This window comes from Hipposideros armiger, unplaced genomic scaffold, assembly GCF_001890085.2.
Source record: "Hipposideros armiger isolate ML-2016 unplaced genomic scaffold, ASM189008v1 scaffold_130, whole genome shotgun sequence".
NCBI classification, from domain to species: domain Eukaryota; kingdom Metazoa; phylum Chordata; class Mammalia; order Chiroptera; family Hipposideridae; genus Hipposideros; species Hipposideros armiger.
The window spans coordinates 3,346,091-3,361,378 of record NW_017731480.1 but is presented as its reverse complement, the minus strand read 5'-3'; the positions used below and the strand labels follow the sequence as shown (position 1 = coordinate 3,361,378).

Here is a 15,288-nt window from a genome sequence, read left to right as displayed (position 1 = left end):
TTTACCTGGAACCAGGTTCAGTAACTGACAACAGTATGTATTCAGTGAATGCTTCATTGAATGAATGTATAAGTGGGTGAATAAATGATAAGAAAACTTGATCAGCAAATTGTTAACAGGGGCAAACTTTCCCCACTTATCCTATGTTAAACAGATTGAAATTGGTTTCATACTATACTATGCAATTGCTATCATGCTATTTTGGTAGATAATGCTTTATTTTTAAACTAGCCTTAAAACTGTTAATCTCTGCATATGTTTAGGAATCTGAAAATACTCAGAGAAAGGGACTGAAATTAAATTGAACTGGGGTTTCCTCAAAGCCAAGTGTTTTTTGTGCACAAAGAAACTGTTGTTTTAGTTGGAATAACTTTACAACATGATCAGTTTTAGCAGAACAGGCCTTTTTAAATCTTAAAATGAGACTTAACTTTATTGTCAACGGCAGTCACTGAGTGCAGTCAGGTGATCAAACTTGAAATAGACACCAGAGGCGGCTTACCATTTCATGTGTTTCGCTGATCACAGATTAACCATGGTGCATTATGCATGATCAAAGTCCAGCACATTTGCACCACGGTGCACTTTATGACCCAACGTATTGGTGAACTAGAAGCCCAGTAAGGTGCTTGTAACTCTTCTGGGCTGATGCAGGGCTTCCTGCACGGCCCACCTTCTGGGTGCCTGATGCCTACCATTGAAGCTTGCCTTCCGTGTGAAAGCACTGCTGTTAGAATGTTTGTGTATCATGCAAATACTATAAGTTGAAGCCATGTGACTTATTCCCAAAGCTATCCACAAACCATAATTTTGCCCATGAAACTCCTGCTGTTACCTAGCAGAGCAGGATCCTTACAGATTGGGTTATGGGACAGGGTTCCAAGAGTGGAAGTAGAAGTCAAAACTAGGTAAAGAATGAATAGGCCTAGATAATGGCATGAGAATTGGAGGCCCCAAAGCAACGCGGGGCGTGTGAGAAAATCAGGGACCTCAGTTCCATCGCAAAATTCCTTTGCGCTGCCATGTAACATCACTGGATCATGGAAATGACATGCCATCATGGTCCCAGGTTCTGCTCTCACTCAGGGTGGGAGGATTATTCTGGTCATGTCCCCCAGGGGAGAGAGTTCGAGGAGACTATCTTAGAATTCTGCCCACTGTGGTATCCTGCCATTATCTAGGGCTTTCCATCCCTTTTCTGGTCTTATTATCTGCTTCCATGATCAGAACCCTGTCCCCACAGCATTCCCTAATGTAACCTAATGTATATCTACAATATGTTGTTCTCCATTTCTGGATCATACTAATCATAGTATACTGGGTGAGAGTGGTGAGAGTGTGTATGTGAAAGCTGAACACATTAATGTCAAATCCCAGCTCTGCTACCTACCGGAAGATTGGCAGCTGCCTCAGTGTCCTCATCTATAAATGGGAGTGATAGCAGTATCCACATAGTAGGCAATATATTAGCTATTTATGTGTTGTAAGGATTAAGTGATATAATATATTTAAAGGGCTTGGCATAGTGTCTAGCACATAAGTTTGCAAAAATGTTTACATATTATTAGTAGTATTTTATAACTCGATTTTTTCCCCTCCCCCCCTTGGGCACAGCTTACTGGCACAGCTTACTGGCACAGCTTACTGGCCCATGTGAGAATTGAACCGGCAACCCTGTTGTTCAGAGCTTGTACTCTAACCTACTGAGCTATGTGGCTGCCCCTGTAACTCAATGGTTTTATTCATATATTATTTCTCTATATGAGATACCCTGATAGATTCCTATGCATCCTTCAGAATCCATCCTAACCTTAGTTGTACAAAGTGTCCTCTGCCCATTTTTTAAATTAGATTGGTATTTTTTGGTGTTGAGTTGTATGAGTTTTTTTTATAAATTTGGGATATTAACCCCTTATCAGATGTATCATTAATAAATATCTTCTCCCATTCAGTAGGATGTCTTTTTGTTTTGTTGATGGTTTCCATTGCTGTGAAAAAAACTTTTTTGTTTATTACAGTCACATTTATTTATTTTTCCTTTTGTTTCCCTTGCAAAATGTCCATGTTTGCATCATATTGAGAAGAGTATAGGAACTCTCTATTTTTCAACTTTTCTATAACTCTGAAATTATTTCAACATAAAAAGTCTTTTAAAAGCTCTAAATGTTCTCTCTATTATAAAGCCTTCTGATTCTCCTCATTGGAGAATGAACTCTTTCATTCTCCTCTCATGGAACTTGACACATGATGTTTATCACAGTACGCCATAATTATTTGTTTTCATATCTGTCTAGAATATAAACTCCATTGGAGGGAATAAGATTTATTTATCTTTGTATCTCTAACCTACAGCATCACATCTGATAAAGCTATAGAATATATTATATACATGCTGTGTCAATAACTAATTGTTGAATAGATTTTTATTTATTGTGCATAAGAGATTCACCATGGCAAAAAACGAAATGTGATTATAAGAAGTTCTGACCTCCTGTGGGGAGGGTCAGTGTGGCATAGAATGATGGTTATCAAAATGCAGTCCCTGGACAAGCAGCATGAATAGCCACAGCTGGAAACTTGTTATAATGCCTGTTCTTGGGCCCCATCCCCTAGACCTGCTGAATGAGAAATGCTAGGGGTGGAGGCTGAGCTGTCTTTAACCACTTTAGTGGAGACCAAGATAAAAACATATATTATTGTACTAATGGATAGCAGTGTTAAATGAATTCAAATAAGCATAAATATTTTATTATAGGGAAATGATATAGATGAGTTACCTTTGAAAAACAATTGCATTTCCACTCAGCCATTTTTGTAGTGGTTTTTGAATAATTATTGTAGACCTGATTGGATATAGGGATCTACACACTTGTAAACAAGAAAAAGTTTCTTAATTTTTTATTATCCTCCTGACAACCAATTCTTGTACATTGCATTACTACAGGAAGGTAGAATACTATTCTTGAATATTTCCCTGTCTGAAATTTGTTGCTGTGATCACAACTTTTTTTTTTTTTTTTACCATTAATCATAATATGAACCATTCTGGACTCAATACAGATGTCTTCAGATAATTACTGATGCCTGCCAAGTGCCAGCTGCTGCCATGTGGTCCAAGATGCTACTTCTCCAAATTGTATTTAAGCATTCATTCGGCTTTTAGTATACAGCTTTTATAACCAGTTTTACGTTATCACCAAATATTCGTGGAGTTACAGGATGTCATCTACTAAATTATTTAGGTATTGCAACCACACATCTGTAGCTTCATTCTAAAGAGCAGTGCAACTATTTTGTTGCCATCTTTCTAATTCCTTCAAGAGTAAACGTCTTGGAAAATCATGTGACAATGTATGACTAATCTCACAAAGAGCCTGAATAGGGAAAGCGTTCGCTCCTTTGCTGCAGAAGCTGTTAAATCTTAGCCTCTGTGTTATTGGAGAAAAATCACTTCCTTATGTCCTTAGAGCATTATTTTCCTTTCAGAGGTTTGGAGGCTGCCCTTTCAGAACTCCCCAGCCTTTTCATGGCTTTTTCCTTTGCATGCTAAATAGACCATCATTCACACCATTGTTCAGTTGAGCTGCACTGGCGAAGAAGCACCCTCACCTTGAAATCTGCAAACCTAAGTTTAAACCCCACCTCCATCAATTACCATCTATGTGTCTGTGAGGAAGATATGACCTCTCCAACTCTTTTACTTAACAACGGGTTAGTAATATCGCTCTTTCAGAGTTGCTGTGAGAATGAAATGAGACAGCATACTTGAGAATGCATGACAAATGTATAGAATTGTTGTTATGATTACAAATGGCAGCTTCAAAAAGAGCTATTGCCTTTCAATTATCTTTAGTGAGCCCAATAGTCTGTATGTCAAAGAGGCCCAAAGCTAAATGGATGTTCTTTGCAGACTACATCCTGGGAAACTGCATTTATTTCCTTATCCCTCAGGGACACTATTTACTGTCATCTATTCCAAGTGGGGAATAACTTTATCAGCTTTGTGTTCTGAGGAAAAGAGGAGCTTTGGCAATAATGGGAATGTGATACGTTGAAAACAAGTGAAAATCAAACAGGTCTGTAATAGTCTTGGTGTTGGTGTAATAGGAATAGATTCCAAAACTCTGTGGACTCAAAACTAGATGACTTTGATTAGATGTACAGTTGAAGAAAACAGTCAAGTATCACTCTAAGGTTTCTGCCTCGAGTGACAACTGCTGTGTGAAGACACGCTGGGTCTACAGCCACGTGAAGTGTCATACTTAGAATGCTGATTAACGGATCTATGTCACAATGTAAAAGATGTCATTGGCATGTCACAAGACTCCTCATGGTTCCCTATCCTGTTCAGGTCTTTCCTTTTCAGCCCTAGTAAACTTTGGAGAAAAACTGAGAGAGAGAGAGAGAGAGAGAGAGAGAGAGAGAGAGAGAGAGAGAGAGAGAGAGAGGTGTTAGATGACAGAATCAAAGCTTGTTAAATCTTTCCTAAGCTAAATGGAACAAGATTAAATTCAAGAGGATACTGGAAACATCCTGCATTTAGATTAAAATATCCACTTACAGGCAAAGGACATAGGAGACTTTGGTTTCAGTTTTACTTGACAACATATTGATTCTGAGCCAGTTGGGGAATGTGGCTGTTTAAAACAAAAGCCAGACTACATTATTAATAGATATTTATAGGAAGGACAAAAATGTACTACCGTACTCTATATAGTCTGGTAAATCTGGAGTTTTGAATGTAATTATAGGCATGTATTGGAAGGGGGCTATTGACAAATTGGATTACATGCAGGGGACCAAGATGGAGACATAGCTGGAAATTATTTCATAGGAAAGAGTCCAAAAGAATAGTGAGCCAATACAATTGGAGAGGGGATCCCTAACAAAGGCATGTAGTCCGTGCTGTGTGTGCTACCCAGATTCCCCTGTCAAGGTCAAGGTCAAGGTCATAGTCCTCTCCGTTGCTGGGAGTGTTGCTGGTTTGTGGCTCACAGCCGAGTCCTCTTGTCTCCAAACCCCCAGAACTGCCCTCTACCCAAGGGAGCTACCTCCTCAGGGGCAGCTCTATCCAGTGACTGGTCTATATATAAGGGTGCAGAAGCTCAATCGTGCTGACTCTGAAGGGCCACTCCAGCGTCAGAGCCCCCTGAGGCCTCTGTGATGGTTGCGTCTCCTGCCCAGTCCTACCTCCCTCACTCTCCCATAGGTCCTGTTCCCAAGAGCCCTCCCTACTAAACTCTCTTCTCAATCTATTTCCCAGTAGTTGACATTACAAAGGCTGGGAAAGGATAAATTATTCAATAAAGGATGCTGGGACAATTAATTATTTTTATGGAAAGAAAAATTAACCTTGGAGCTAACTGATGCCATGCACAAAACCTGTTTCAGGTGAATTTAGAACTGAAATGTGAAAAGCAAAACTTCACAGCTTTTAGTAGGAAATATGGAAGTCTTAGAAAAGGATTTCTTAAAAGTACAAACCATAAGATTATTGGTGAATTTGTCTCTATTAAAATAATATAGAATTAAAATTAAATGAAATTAAACTCATTTAACTATGACAAATGATATCATTTGAAAAAGTAATAAGAAAAACTGGGAGAAGATATTTGTAGCACTTAATGACTAACAAAGAATTAGCATCCAAAATATATAAAGAATTCATATAAATTAATAAAGAAAAGGAAAACTATCCAGGAGGGGAAAAAAATGGGCAAAGATGATTGTTAATTCACTTAAGAGAAAGTCTGAATGAGGAATGAATATGTGACAATATGCATAGCTTCACAAGCACTTAGGGAAATGAAAACGAGATCCTATTTCATACATATCAGATTGGGAAAAATTATTTTGAACTTATTTTATAATACCTTTCCTTTTTTAAAATTCCCTACCTTTTTCTTTCTTCCTTTCTTTACGTCTATGCCTTTGCACATACTCTTTCCATGATGAACTACTCATCCATCAAGACCTAGCATAAATGTCATCTTTTCCATGAATCTTCCTGTTAGAGTTAAGCGTTTGCACTTATATAGTGCAGACAGTTTTGTGCGTCTTCCATTCTAAAACACTTGGCATTGTTGTGCTATTTGTTTACATGCGAGCCTCTGACACTAACTAGAGTATGAGCCCCTGGATGACTGGAATCATATAATGTTTATCTGTGTCCTTCTGGCATCTATCATAGCGTCTGGCCCTTGCCTAGTAAATATATATTGGATGGGTGAATGAACCAGTTCCTTGCCCCAGTGCGTTTTTATAATATCAGACCCCTTCGAAATGAGGGCTGACAAGTCAGATGCTCTGCACTGGTTGCTTTGTTGGTTTGTTTTGTTTTGTTTTTTGATGTATCCACTAAAATTAGTTCAAGATAAACTCTAGTTTTGAAAAGAGTTTTTAATTACTTATTACCTGCAGTGGAGAATATGGTTAAATGTGGTTTCCACCCTCAATTTAAAGGGAATAAGCAGATAAGCTAGTTCTTTTTGCCATGGGTGGGCAGCTGCAGAGGGACAAAGTTAGTGTTCTTTTTTCTTTGTTATTCATTGCTTTTCTTCCAGGCATATTGCTGCTTAATGGTCCTATCTGGATTTATTTTTAATCCTGGAAATAATGAAAGAGGTATACTTTGCCTAGGGAGATGAAATATGTTGATTTATCTTTTTAAGAAATAAAATGTCTCCCTCAGGAAATCTATGTCTTTGGAAACATACAGCCTCAAGGCATTTTTTTTTTTTAAACCAGCAACAGTTCTACAAACTCCACAAGGGAGTATATGATTTAGTTGATATTTGTTGCATCTTACAGTGATTAAAAATGTTAAAGCTGGGAGGGATCTTTTGGCCCAGTGATTCATGGCACAGGTAATGAAAACAAGACTCCATCCAAAGTACCATAACTGTTTAGTGATAGACTATTCCAGATCTTCTAAGCTCAATTTTGGTTCTTTCCTTTTCTCCATATACTGTCCTCATCACCAATTTGAAAGTAACAAGAAACTTCTTTGCATTTTCAGTGATTTAGAGTTACAGTAGCTACTTAGGTGTTTACTTTGGGGCCCTTGAAATTTCTCCAGGAAGCAATTGCCTGGTGGCCTTTGTACTATCAATAATTAACTTTAATTAGCTTTTAAACTCAGGGGAATAATGCAGTTCCATTCCAGAACTATATAATTATTTAGGCTTATGGTCCTAAAGTAAAAAGTAAAGGTTTGAAAAATAAATTAAAAATTTACTTGCTCATTAATTAATTGTGATAAAGATTCTGTTAAGCCTAATAATCTTACGTGATAATTGAAATATAAATTGGTACTATCCCTGGACTTCCATTTGCTCATTGGTAAATTAATAAGTTAGAATAAATCTCTGAGGACAATACATCTTTGAGGATCTTTTACCTCTGAATATTTTGATTCTATGATTGTAATAACAGAAGAGTCACCAAGACTTTGCTTATCTTGCAGAGTTAACTGATGCTTGAAGTGTTGCTTAACAAAGAAGGTTTTCTTCATTATATTATTTGAAAAGTGATCTATGACTCAAATGCTGTCTTGTCTTTCTGAAAAGTTCCTGAAAAGGAATCGCATTCATTAATATCCATGTATGTGTTTTCTGTTCTTCATTTACTTGGTAAGACTGTGATTTATGGAAACTAAATAACTTACAATTGTTCAAATAACGTGGCTTCTCTGCACTTGATTGGATGGGTGTAAGGTTTGAAGGAGGTATCATGAAAGAATATGGGTAGTCATATACAGAGGGTGCCAAAAAATGTATACACATTTTAAGAAAGAAAAACTGTATTAAAATTGTAATACTCAATATATACTGACAACAAAAGATGAATACAAGTTACATTTGACTTCTGCAATTACAAGAGGTGCTCAAAGTGGTGGTTACCATCAGCGTCTAGACACTTCTGACTACAGCGAACTACTGCTTGAGCAATGCTGACCAAGTGGCTACTTGTATACATTTTTTTGGCACCTTTGGCATATTTGAATCTGAATTCTGCTGCTATATTCTAATACAAATTATACAACCTTTCTTAGTCTCAGTTTTATCTTGTCTATAATGTGAATAGCAAACTGTACTTTACTGGGTTCTTAGGGAGAGTAAATAAGATGCTAAGCACAGTGCCAGGCATACTGTAAGCATCCTGTCCTTAGGGTGTACCAAATGAAACTACAGCTGCTCGTAACAGTTTTCTTTTTGGTACTGACATACACTTTTCCTATTGACCTCACTGAAGTTTTAAGTACTTCGCTGGCACTGTCTTGCAGTATGTGTTTTAGTAAACTTTCTTTTTGAATGTCTATGCATAAAAGTTGGTCATAGTTTGATGTGAAGATGGGAGTGTGTGATTCTGATTTCCACAATAAATTCCTGTGCTTTCTCTTCCCACCAACCTTCTCTATAGAAACAACATAGCCAAAGGATTACTGCGTTTCTGTAAAAGTGTTCAGGAAGAAACCAATGGCAGATTCTCTAGAGCAGTGGTTCTCAACCTTCCTAATGCCGTGACCCCTTAATACAGTTCCTCATGTTGTGGTGACCCCCAACCATACAATTACTTTCATTGCTACTCTATAACTGTAATTTTGCTGCTGTTATGAATCATCATATAAATATCTTTTTGTTTTCCAATGGTCTTAGGCGACCCCTGTGAAAGGGTCGTTCAACCTCCAAAGGGGTCACGACCCACAGGTTGAGAACCGCTGGTTTAGAAGCTGGGATCAGTAGACTGTGAATTTCTTTAGTAGAGGGTTATGTCTTTTTTCATGCTGGCATCCCTGGCTGCCATAAATACCCACAGATCCGGTAGTAAACATTTCGTAGAGCATATGGGGGGTAACAGATCTCCTTTCAAATTCTGATGATAAAGATTTGGTACTTAAAAGGAACTTTAATCAATTTCACACCTTAAAGAATAGCCCCTTTGCTGGGTAATGTTATAATATATTAAGAGCCCTTATCTAATTATTGTAAACAAGATTTTGGGTCTGAGGGCAAATGAAACCAGAATCTACAGTAGTTCTTACAGAATACTGCATTAACAAAGATTATTTCTAACCAAGTGTGTTATGCATTATGCCAGTACCAACGTATTATAAAATGAGTAATAAGAATATTAAAAAGTGTTGATAGTGAAATAATTTTTCCCTAGCAGTGCTGTTTACTGGTTCAACAAATATGACTTTGCATTGCTAAAGCATTTCATTCCTACCCATGAAAATTCTTATCTAAAATTAAGCTTTTTTTTAAAAAAATATTTTTATTGGGGATCTGGGGGATGGGAACAGCGCTGGGGAATTGGGGGAAGGGGAACAGACAAGTTGCTGTCCTTTTGTTCTTCAGTCTAGTTGTGGAGGACGTTGCTTCACTGGCCCATGTTGGCACCATCATTGCGCTCTTCCCGGGCGAGGCAGATCAGTTGCAGGCTTCTGGATGGCCGCTCACGCTGGCTGCTGGCTACACACGGTAGCCCATGGCAACCCACCTGCCGTTGCTGGCGACTCACGGGCAGCCCAGCTCCAGGTTGAGCTGTTGTTCAGCATCTTAGCTGTAGAGGGCAGTGTCACTGGCCCTCATATGTGGGATCCGAACCGGGGCCCTCTGGCATCCCAAGCCAGCTCTTAACCAACACACCATTCGGCCGGCCCAAAAATTAAGCTTTTGACCAATGCCTCACTGCAGCTCAGAGCTGATTATTACAACTCACAGTCATTATTTTAAAAATGACTACAAACACTTTCTCCAGTGTATACAATTTATTCATCTCCGCTTGCATGTACCAGTGTCCTCTTATTGTCTACTATTCCTCCAGTCAGCAGGAGAAGAAATTAGAAGAATTTATTCATCATTAATGAATTGACTACCAGAGCCCACCTCTTTTTTTCTCCCTTTCCTAGGCATAGAATTCTAGAAAAGCCAACAGTAAGGGTCATAAAACAGAGTGAATGAAACATAAGGAATTAACATTTATTATAGTGTCCCCCAACTGTGCTAGGCTAATTACACGAATTTCATTTAAACCCTTAGGAGTCTGCTTTCCCCATCATCTCATGCCTGTGTGTGTGCAGGAAAAGAAGTGAGATTTGCCGGAGGAGGGTTCCGGTACAGGACAGTTTTTGACTTCTGCATTTTTATCCTTTGAATTAAAAAAAGAAACCTGCTCAATTATATAAGTGTCCTTTTATGACTGAGAAGGCGATTTTGCCAACGTAAACCATTTTGATCAAAGTCTAATCTGCCAAAGTGACTTAAAATGCCATCCATGCTTTTAAGATTTTAGGAATCAGAATTTATTCTCAAGAGGAATTTTATTTGCTGGCTCATTCTCATCACTTTCATGCATTAGATCACATTTCATCCCCACACAGCTTGTTTTGTTCTTCCTCAGCTCACAGGCACCCTCAGGACATGCCCTGCCTACTTGGGGAATTGGGCTTGTTTGAGAGGCAGGCTTCTCCTGCATGGTGTGTGCTAGAGGACATTTCTGGTGGGATCTGAGTAGCTTAGAGGTAGGTTTCAAGGCAGCAGTAGCTACAAAATAGTAGCCTTGGTTGTTTAGAAACTAATCTTCATGCTCATCAGATGACAGGCATTTCATGGGATAAATGTTAACTGGTGTAGGGTTTTATAACTGTTTGGTTGAGTGTGTAAACTGACGGTCCCAGGTGTGTGGCTTCCTGAGGAATCTGAGAAATTATTATTTTTTGTCCTTAGGGAAAGAGAGGGATCCCCATAGACTTTCAAATGAGGAAGGTATGCTCCAGTAGAGAGGGCATGGATTGTTTTTAAATGGCCTAAAAATTTGGAACATATAATTTTCCACATATACAAAAATGTATGTCCCAGATCTGAATTTTAAGATTTAAGTCTTGATTTTACCACCACACACAGCCCCATCTATGGAGTGTTCTGGCCAAAGAGCTGAATCCACAGGTAATCAGACATCCAGGGCTTAACTTCTAGTTGACAGGAAACATGGAAGCTAGAGGGATAAGCCAGGCAACACCATGAGCAAGCAACCGGGTCTATATGTGGACTGTCCTGGGGTTCTTTTTTTTAATTGAGCTACAATTGATATAGAATATTGTGTAAATCTAAGGTGTACAACATGCTGATTTGACACATTTATATATTGCAATATGATTACCACCATAACATTAGGTAACACCTCTATCACATCACATAAGTATCATTTCCTTTTTGTGTTGAGAACAATTAAGATATCATCTCTTAGCAACTTTGAAGTTTATGAGGCAATAAACAAAAGAGACAGGTTGAGGGGAAGGGGAGACTGATTAGTCTGGCAAATATATAAAGGAAACTTAAGCACAAAGCAACCCAATGTAATGTGTGAACTTTGAAATATGATTGAAATAAGCCATCTGTAAAAAGACATTTTTGAGACAATCAGGAAAATTGAATATGGACTAGATGCTTGATAATACCAAGGAATTACTGTTAAACCTGTTAGGTATGATAATGGCATTGTATGTAAAGCAGTGGTTCTCCATTTGGGGCCTCTGACTAGCGTCGCTAGTACCCCTTGGGAATACATTAGAAGTGAAAATTCTCAGTCCCACTCCAAACCTAATGAATAAGAAACTGGGGGGCAGGGATGGGGGCAACAAAGATATGAGAAAATATCCATATTTTTAAAGAGTATGAGGGAGTGATATAAGGTCTGGTAATGGTTTTACAGTTCTTAAAATAAAGGTAAGAATTCAATGAAGCAGGTATGGCAAAATATTAATTGTTTTGTTGGGATGATACATTTGTGTGGCTGCATTATATGGTTCTCTCTATTTTTGTGTATTTGGAAATGTTCATGAGATAATTTTTTGGAAACCTCACAACACACGTACAAGAGGAGAAGCCCTATCAGAGAAAACAAACCAACAAAAACTTGATTTTAAATGTTATAAAACCTTCCAGTTTGGCTACAGAAAACTGGGCTTAGTCTATGCTCTGCCACTAATCACTTTGCTGGGTGGTCTTGGAAGTCAGTTTCCCAGGAACTCCACATTTTTATCTGTGAGATTAGTTCAATCCATGAGTGCTGAGAAGGCTCCTTCAAGCCCGCTGTTCATGATTCTCTGAGAGCTCAGGTGAGTCGTCAGCAGCATTTCTCAAGTCTGGAGTTTGATCTCTGGGGAAGTATTCTCTCCCTCCCACATCCATTTCCCATTTGGAGGATAGCAACATTCTCTGGCATGACTGAAGCCCAGGCACATCACCCTCTGACAGAGTAGATAGGGTTTGAAATTTCATGAACATCTCAGGGGACCTGAAATAGGAGGTGCCCTCCAGGCTCTGTCAGAGATGGCAGAGGCCCAGAGAGCAGGGTTTGGGACCTGCAGCTCCTGGCATCTGCCTTGAGCCCTTTCTCTCGCCTCTACCACTGATACAGCCATCACCGCCTCATACAGGTGTCAACTCAGGAGCCCTAATTCATAGTGGTCACACTTCACCGCAAACGCCACTGATTAGGATAATAAAAGCCATGTACCCTGTTTGACAGACAGCAATGATATCCTCACTGCTGGGAAGAGTCAGGTTATCTAGTAAACCAAGAAAATGCAGAATTGCTCAGTTCATTCAAGCCTCTGTGTGTCCACGTTGAGGGGTTAGACAGAGGAAGGCAGACTCTCCCTGGAGAAGGGTTTGGGGGACATGTCAGACTTTGGGGGACATGGCCTTGGGGAGGGGGCGGCAAAGGAGGAGATGATGGGAATATGGAAGCGTGTGCACAGTGCACTGGCAAGAAGGAGGGAAAATGAAACAGGAGGAAGCTCGTGGGGATAAGGAACAAGAGCTGCAGGATCCCAAGGCCAGGAGCTGGAGATGCACCCTCTACCTGCTCCTCTTTAGATTACCTGATAGAAATCTAATTCCCACAAGTGCAGGTGATCAGTGATAGTGTTCCCACAGACGGCGCAGCTCCCGGAGGCCTTTTCCCAGCGCACGCATTCGCTTATTTCCTCTTCTCATGTTCCTTCATTCCTGCCATTTTCTTACATGACTTGGGCCCTGCCTGTGCCTTAACAGACAGGTATGCCTATGGACATTGGCTAGAAAATAGCAATAAAAGCAACAGCAGTTGTTTATTGAGCACTTATGTACCAGGCCCTGAATTGGACACTTCATACATAGTATATTTAATTCAAATCACAATATATTAAATTGCCCTCATCCTCATCTTATAGATGAAGAACAGAAAGTCAGAGAAGTGAGGTAAGTTGCCCAGGTCACTGAGCTAGGAAGTGACAGAACCTAGCGTCCAGCCCAGGTCTGAACAATTGCATCTGTTGTCCGTTATCCCTCCACCTCATTGCTGTACCTCTTCTCACTGGTGACAGGGAGTGGAGTGAGAACCTGGAACCAGACCAGTAGGGCCATCTGTTGAGCAGGCCACAAGATGCAGGCTACTTTAAGAGGCTGTAGTACCTGGGACTCCCCTAGTTTTCGTAAGGCCTGTATTCATGTAAAGAAGCCATTCCCCAGTATGAAGAAATGTGTAAGCATTTCACATAGCGCGTCGACAGGAAATGTCCACTTTTAGTAGGAACATTAATTTCTTGAGTGGAATATGAATAAAAATTGGATTTCTTCCCTGGGAAGAAATATGGATGCCAGGACACTTCCTTGGGGGTTATCATTAAATATTGTCTCTTGGGCTCATTCATCAATCGGGGGCTTTCCTTTCAGCCGCATCATACTGACTCTTTGAGGGCGACCTTAGTTCCGAATCATGTAGGTTTCCTTTTTCTTCTTAGAAATACATAGCTACCCTTCCCATTTAAGATAATCAGAGAGATAGAAGATAGAATTTCAGAATACTTCTAAAACTCCTACTGTGTGGTCCCTACCTCTCAAATGGAACAGGCCAGTGTGGAAGCGGCTCAGCTGTAGAGTAATGATGATAGTGAAGGGCCTCACTGCAGTAAGGAACAGGGAAGGCAAGGGTGGTGCATGGGAGAAATCCATGGTAGGAACCAGCAACTGCAGTACATCTGTGGGTATACATGGTGCTACATACAACCTCCACATGCATTATTGTCAGCTCCTCACAGAAATCCCTGCGAGATGGGTGGGTAAATTTCTATCTGCTTTTTTTTTTTTTTTTTTAAATCATTCATTTGGTTTATGTCCTACCTTGTTCCGGAAAAGATTTAAGAGGCTTGCATTCAATATAGAAGATAAAATACATTTCAAACAGGCAATAAGAGAGAGAAAACATTTTTTTGAGAAGGTTATATGAGGCTTCCTAAATTTTGGATCCAAAACACGCTGGAGACCTTAGCCCCACCCTGGCTCCATTTTCCAGAGGACATACCTGTGACACCTAGAGGGCGTCATGAAAGGTTCACATCTCTTCGTTGTCCATCAATGAAATCACTTGCTTAGACACTTCCATCTTAAACTATCATGGCGTAAAATTAGGAAGCAGCAGTTGAAGAACTATTCTATAGACATAAGAAGTGGGTACTTATTTTCGATCCCTATTTGAAATTGTTCCCAAACACTTCCATCTCTTTATGCTTATGCTTCTGTCCTTGTCTATGTGGGTGTACAGTATACATGCATAAAAGTTGTCTTTTTCACAATCTCCCAAGAGATGGAAACCTCTTCAAGACCATGCATTTTCTTCTTTTTTTTTTTTTTAGCTGAGCCATCCTGCTACCTGTTGGCAGCTCAGCGGCTGCACAGCTCGGGCTGGATTCGAACCGCTGTTGCTCAGAGCTCAAACTCTTGAGCAAGCTCTTAACCAACTGAGCCACTCGGCCAGCCCAAGACCAGGCACTTTCTGTGTGATCCCTAAAGGTCCTGTCGCAGAAGCAGGGATTGCCATCTCCATGGGAATGAGGATGGAACTAAGACTCAGAGAGGGCGACTTGCTAAGTAAATAGCAGAGGGAGGAGTGGGCCTGAATCACCTGTCCTTCCGTTTCCCCACATTGTTATGACCCTTGTGGCCATGGAACCATCCTCTGTGACCTGTAACAGTACAGCTCTGTCACTGGGATTATTCGTGTTTATATCTGCGAGGCACTCCAAAATCATTCGTTCATTTAATGATATTTATTGAATACCTACCTGTCACATACTCATCAATATGTTAGGCATAGTGGACACAACAGTCTGAAAAAAAGCCGCCAATCCCTGTCCTCATGAAGCTCATATCCATTCTAGAGGAGTGAGGACCAAAATATAATCAATAAGTTCTATACTGTGTTCACCAGGCTTACGTGTGATGGGGGGAGGGGGGCGAGGGA

General features: G+C 39.8%; 1 protein-coding gene across 5 annotated transcripts in view; it reads left to right on the top strand.

Annotated features, from left to right (window-relative positions):
• Positions 1–15,288, top strand: part of LOC109386246 (formin-1-like) — a 115,635-nt gene that overhangs the window by 56,670 nt on the left and 43,677 nt on the right. Inside the window, exon 5 of one of the 5 annotated variants that reach the window (XM_019649193.1) lies at positions 10,044–11,168. The exons of the other annotated variants lie outside the window; for them this stretch is intronic. Within the exon in view, the coding sequence (XP_019504738.1) occupies positions 10,044–10,096 (53 nt within the window). The 3' untranslated portion in view covers positions 10,097–11,168. Of the gene's footprint in view, positions 1–10,043; positions 11,169–15,288 lie in introns of those variants that run through there. 5 annotated transcript variants of the gene reach the window in all.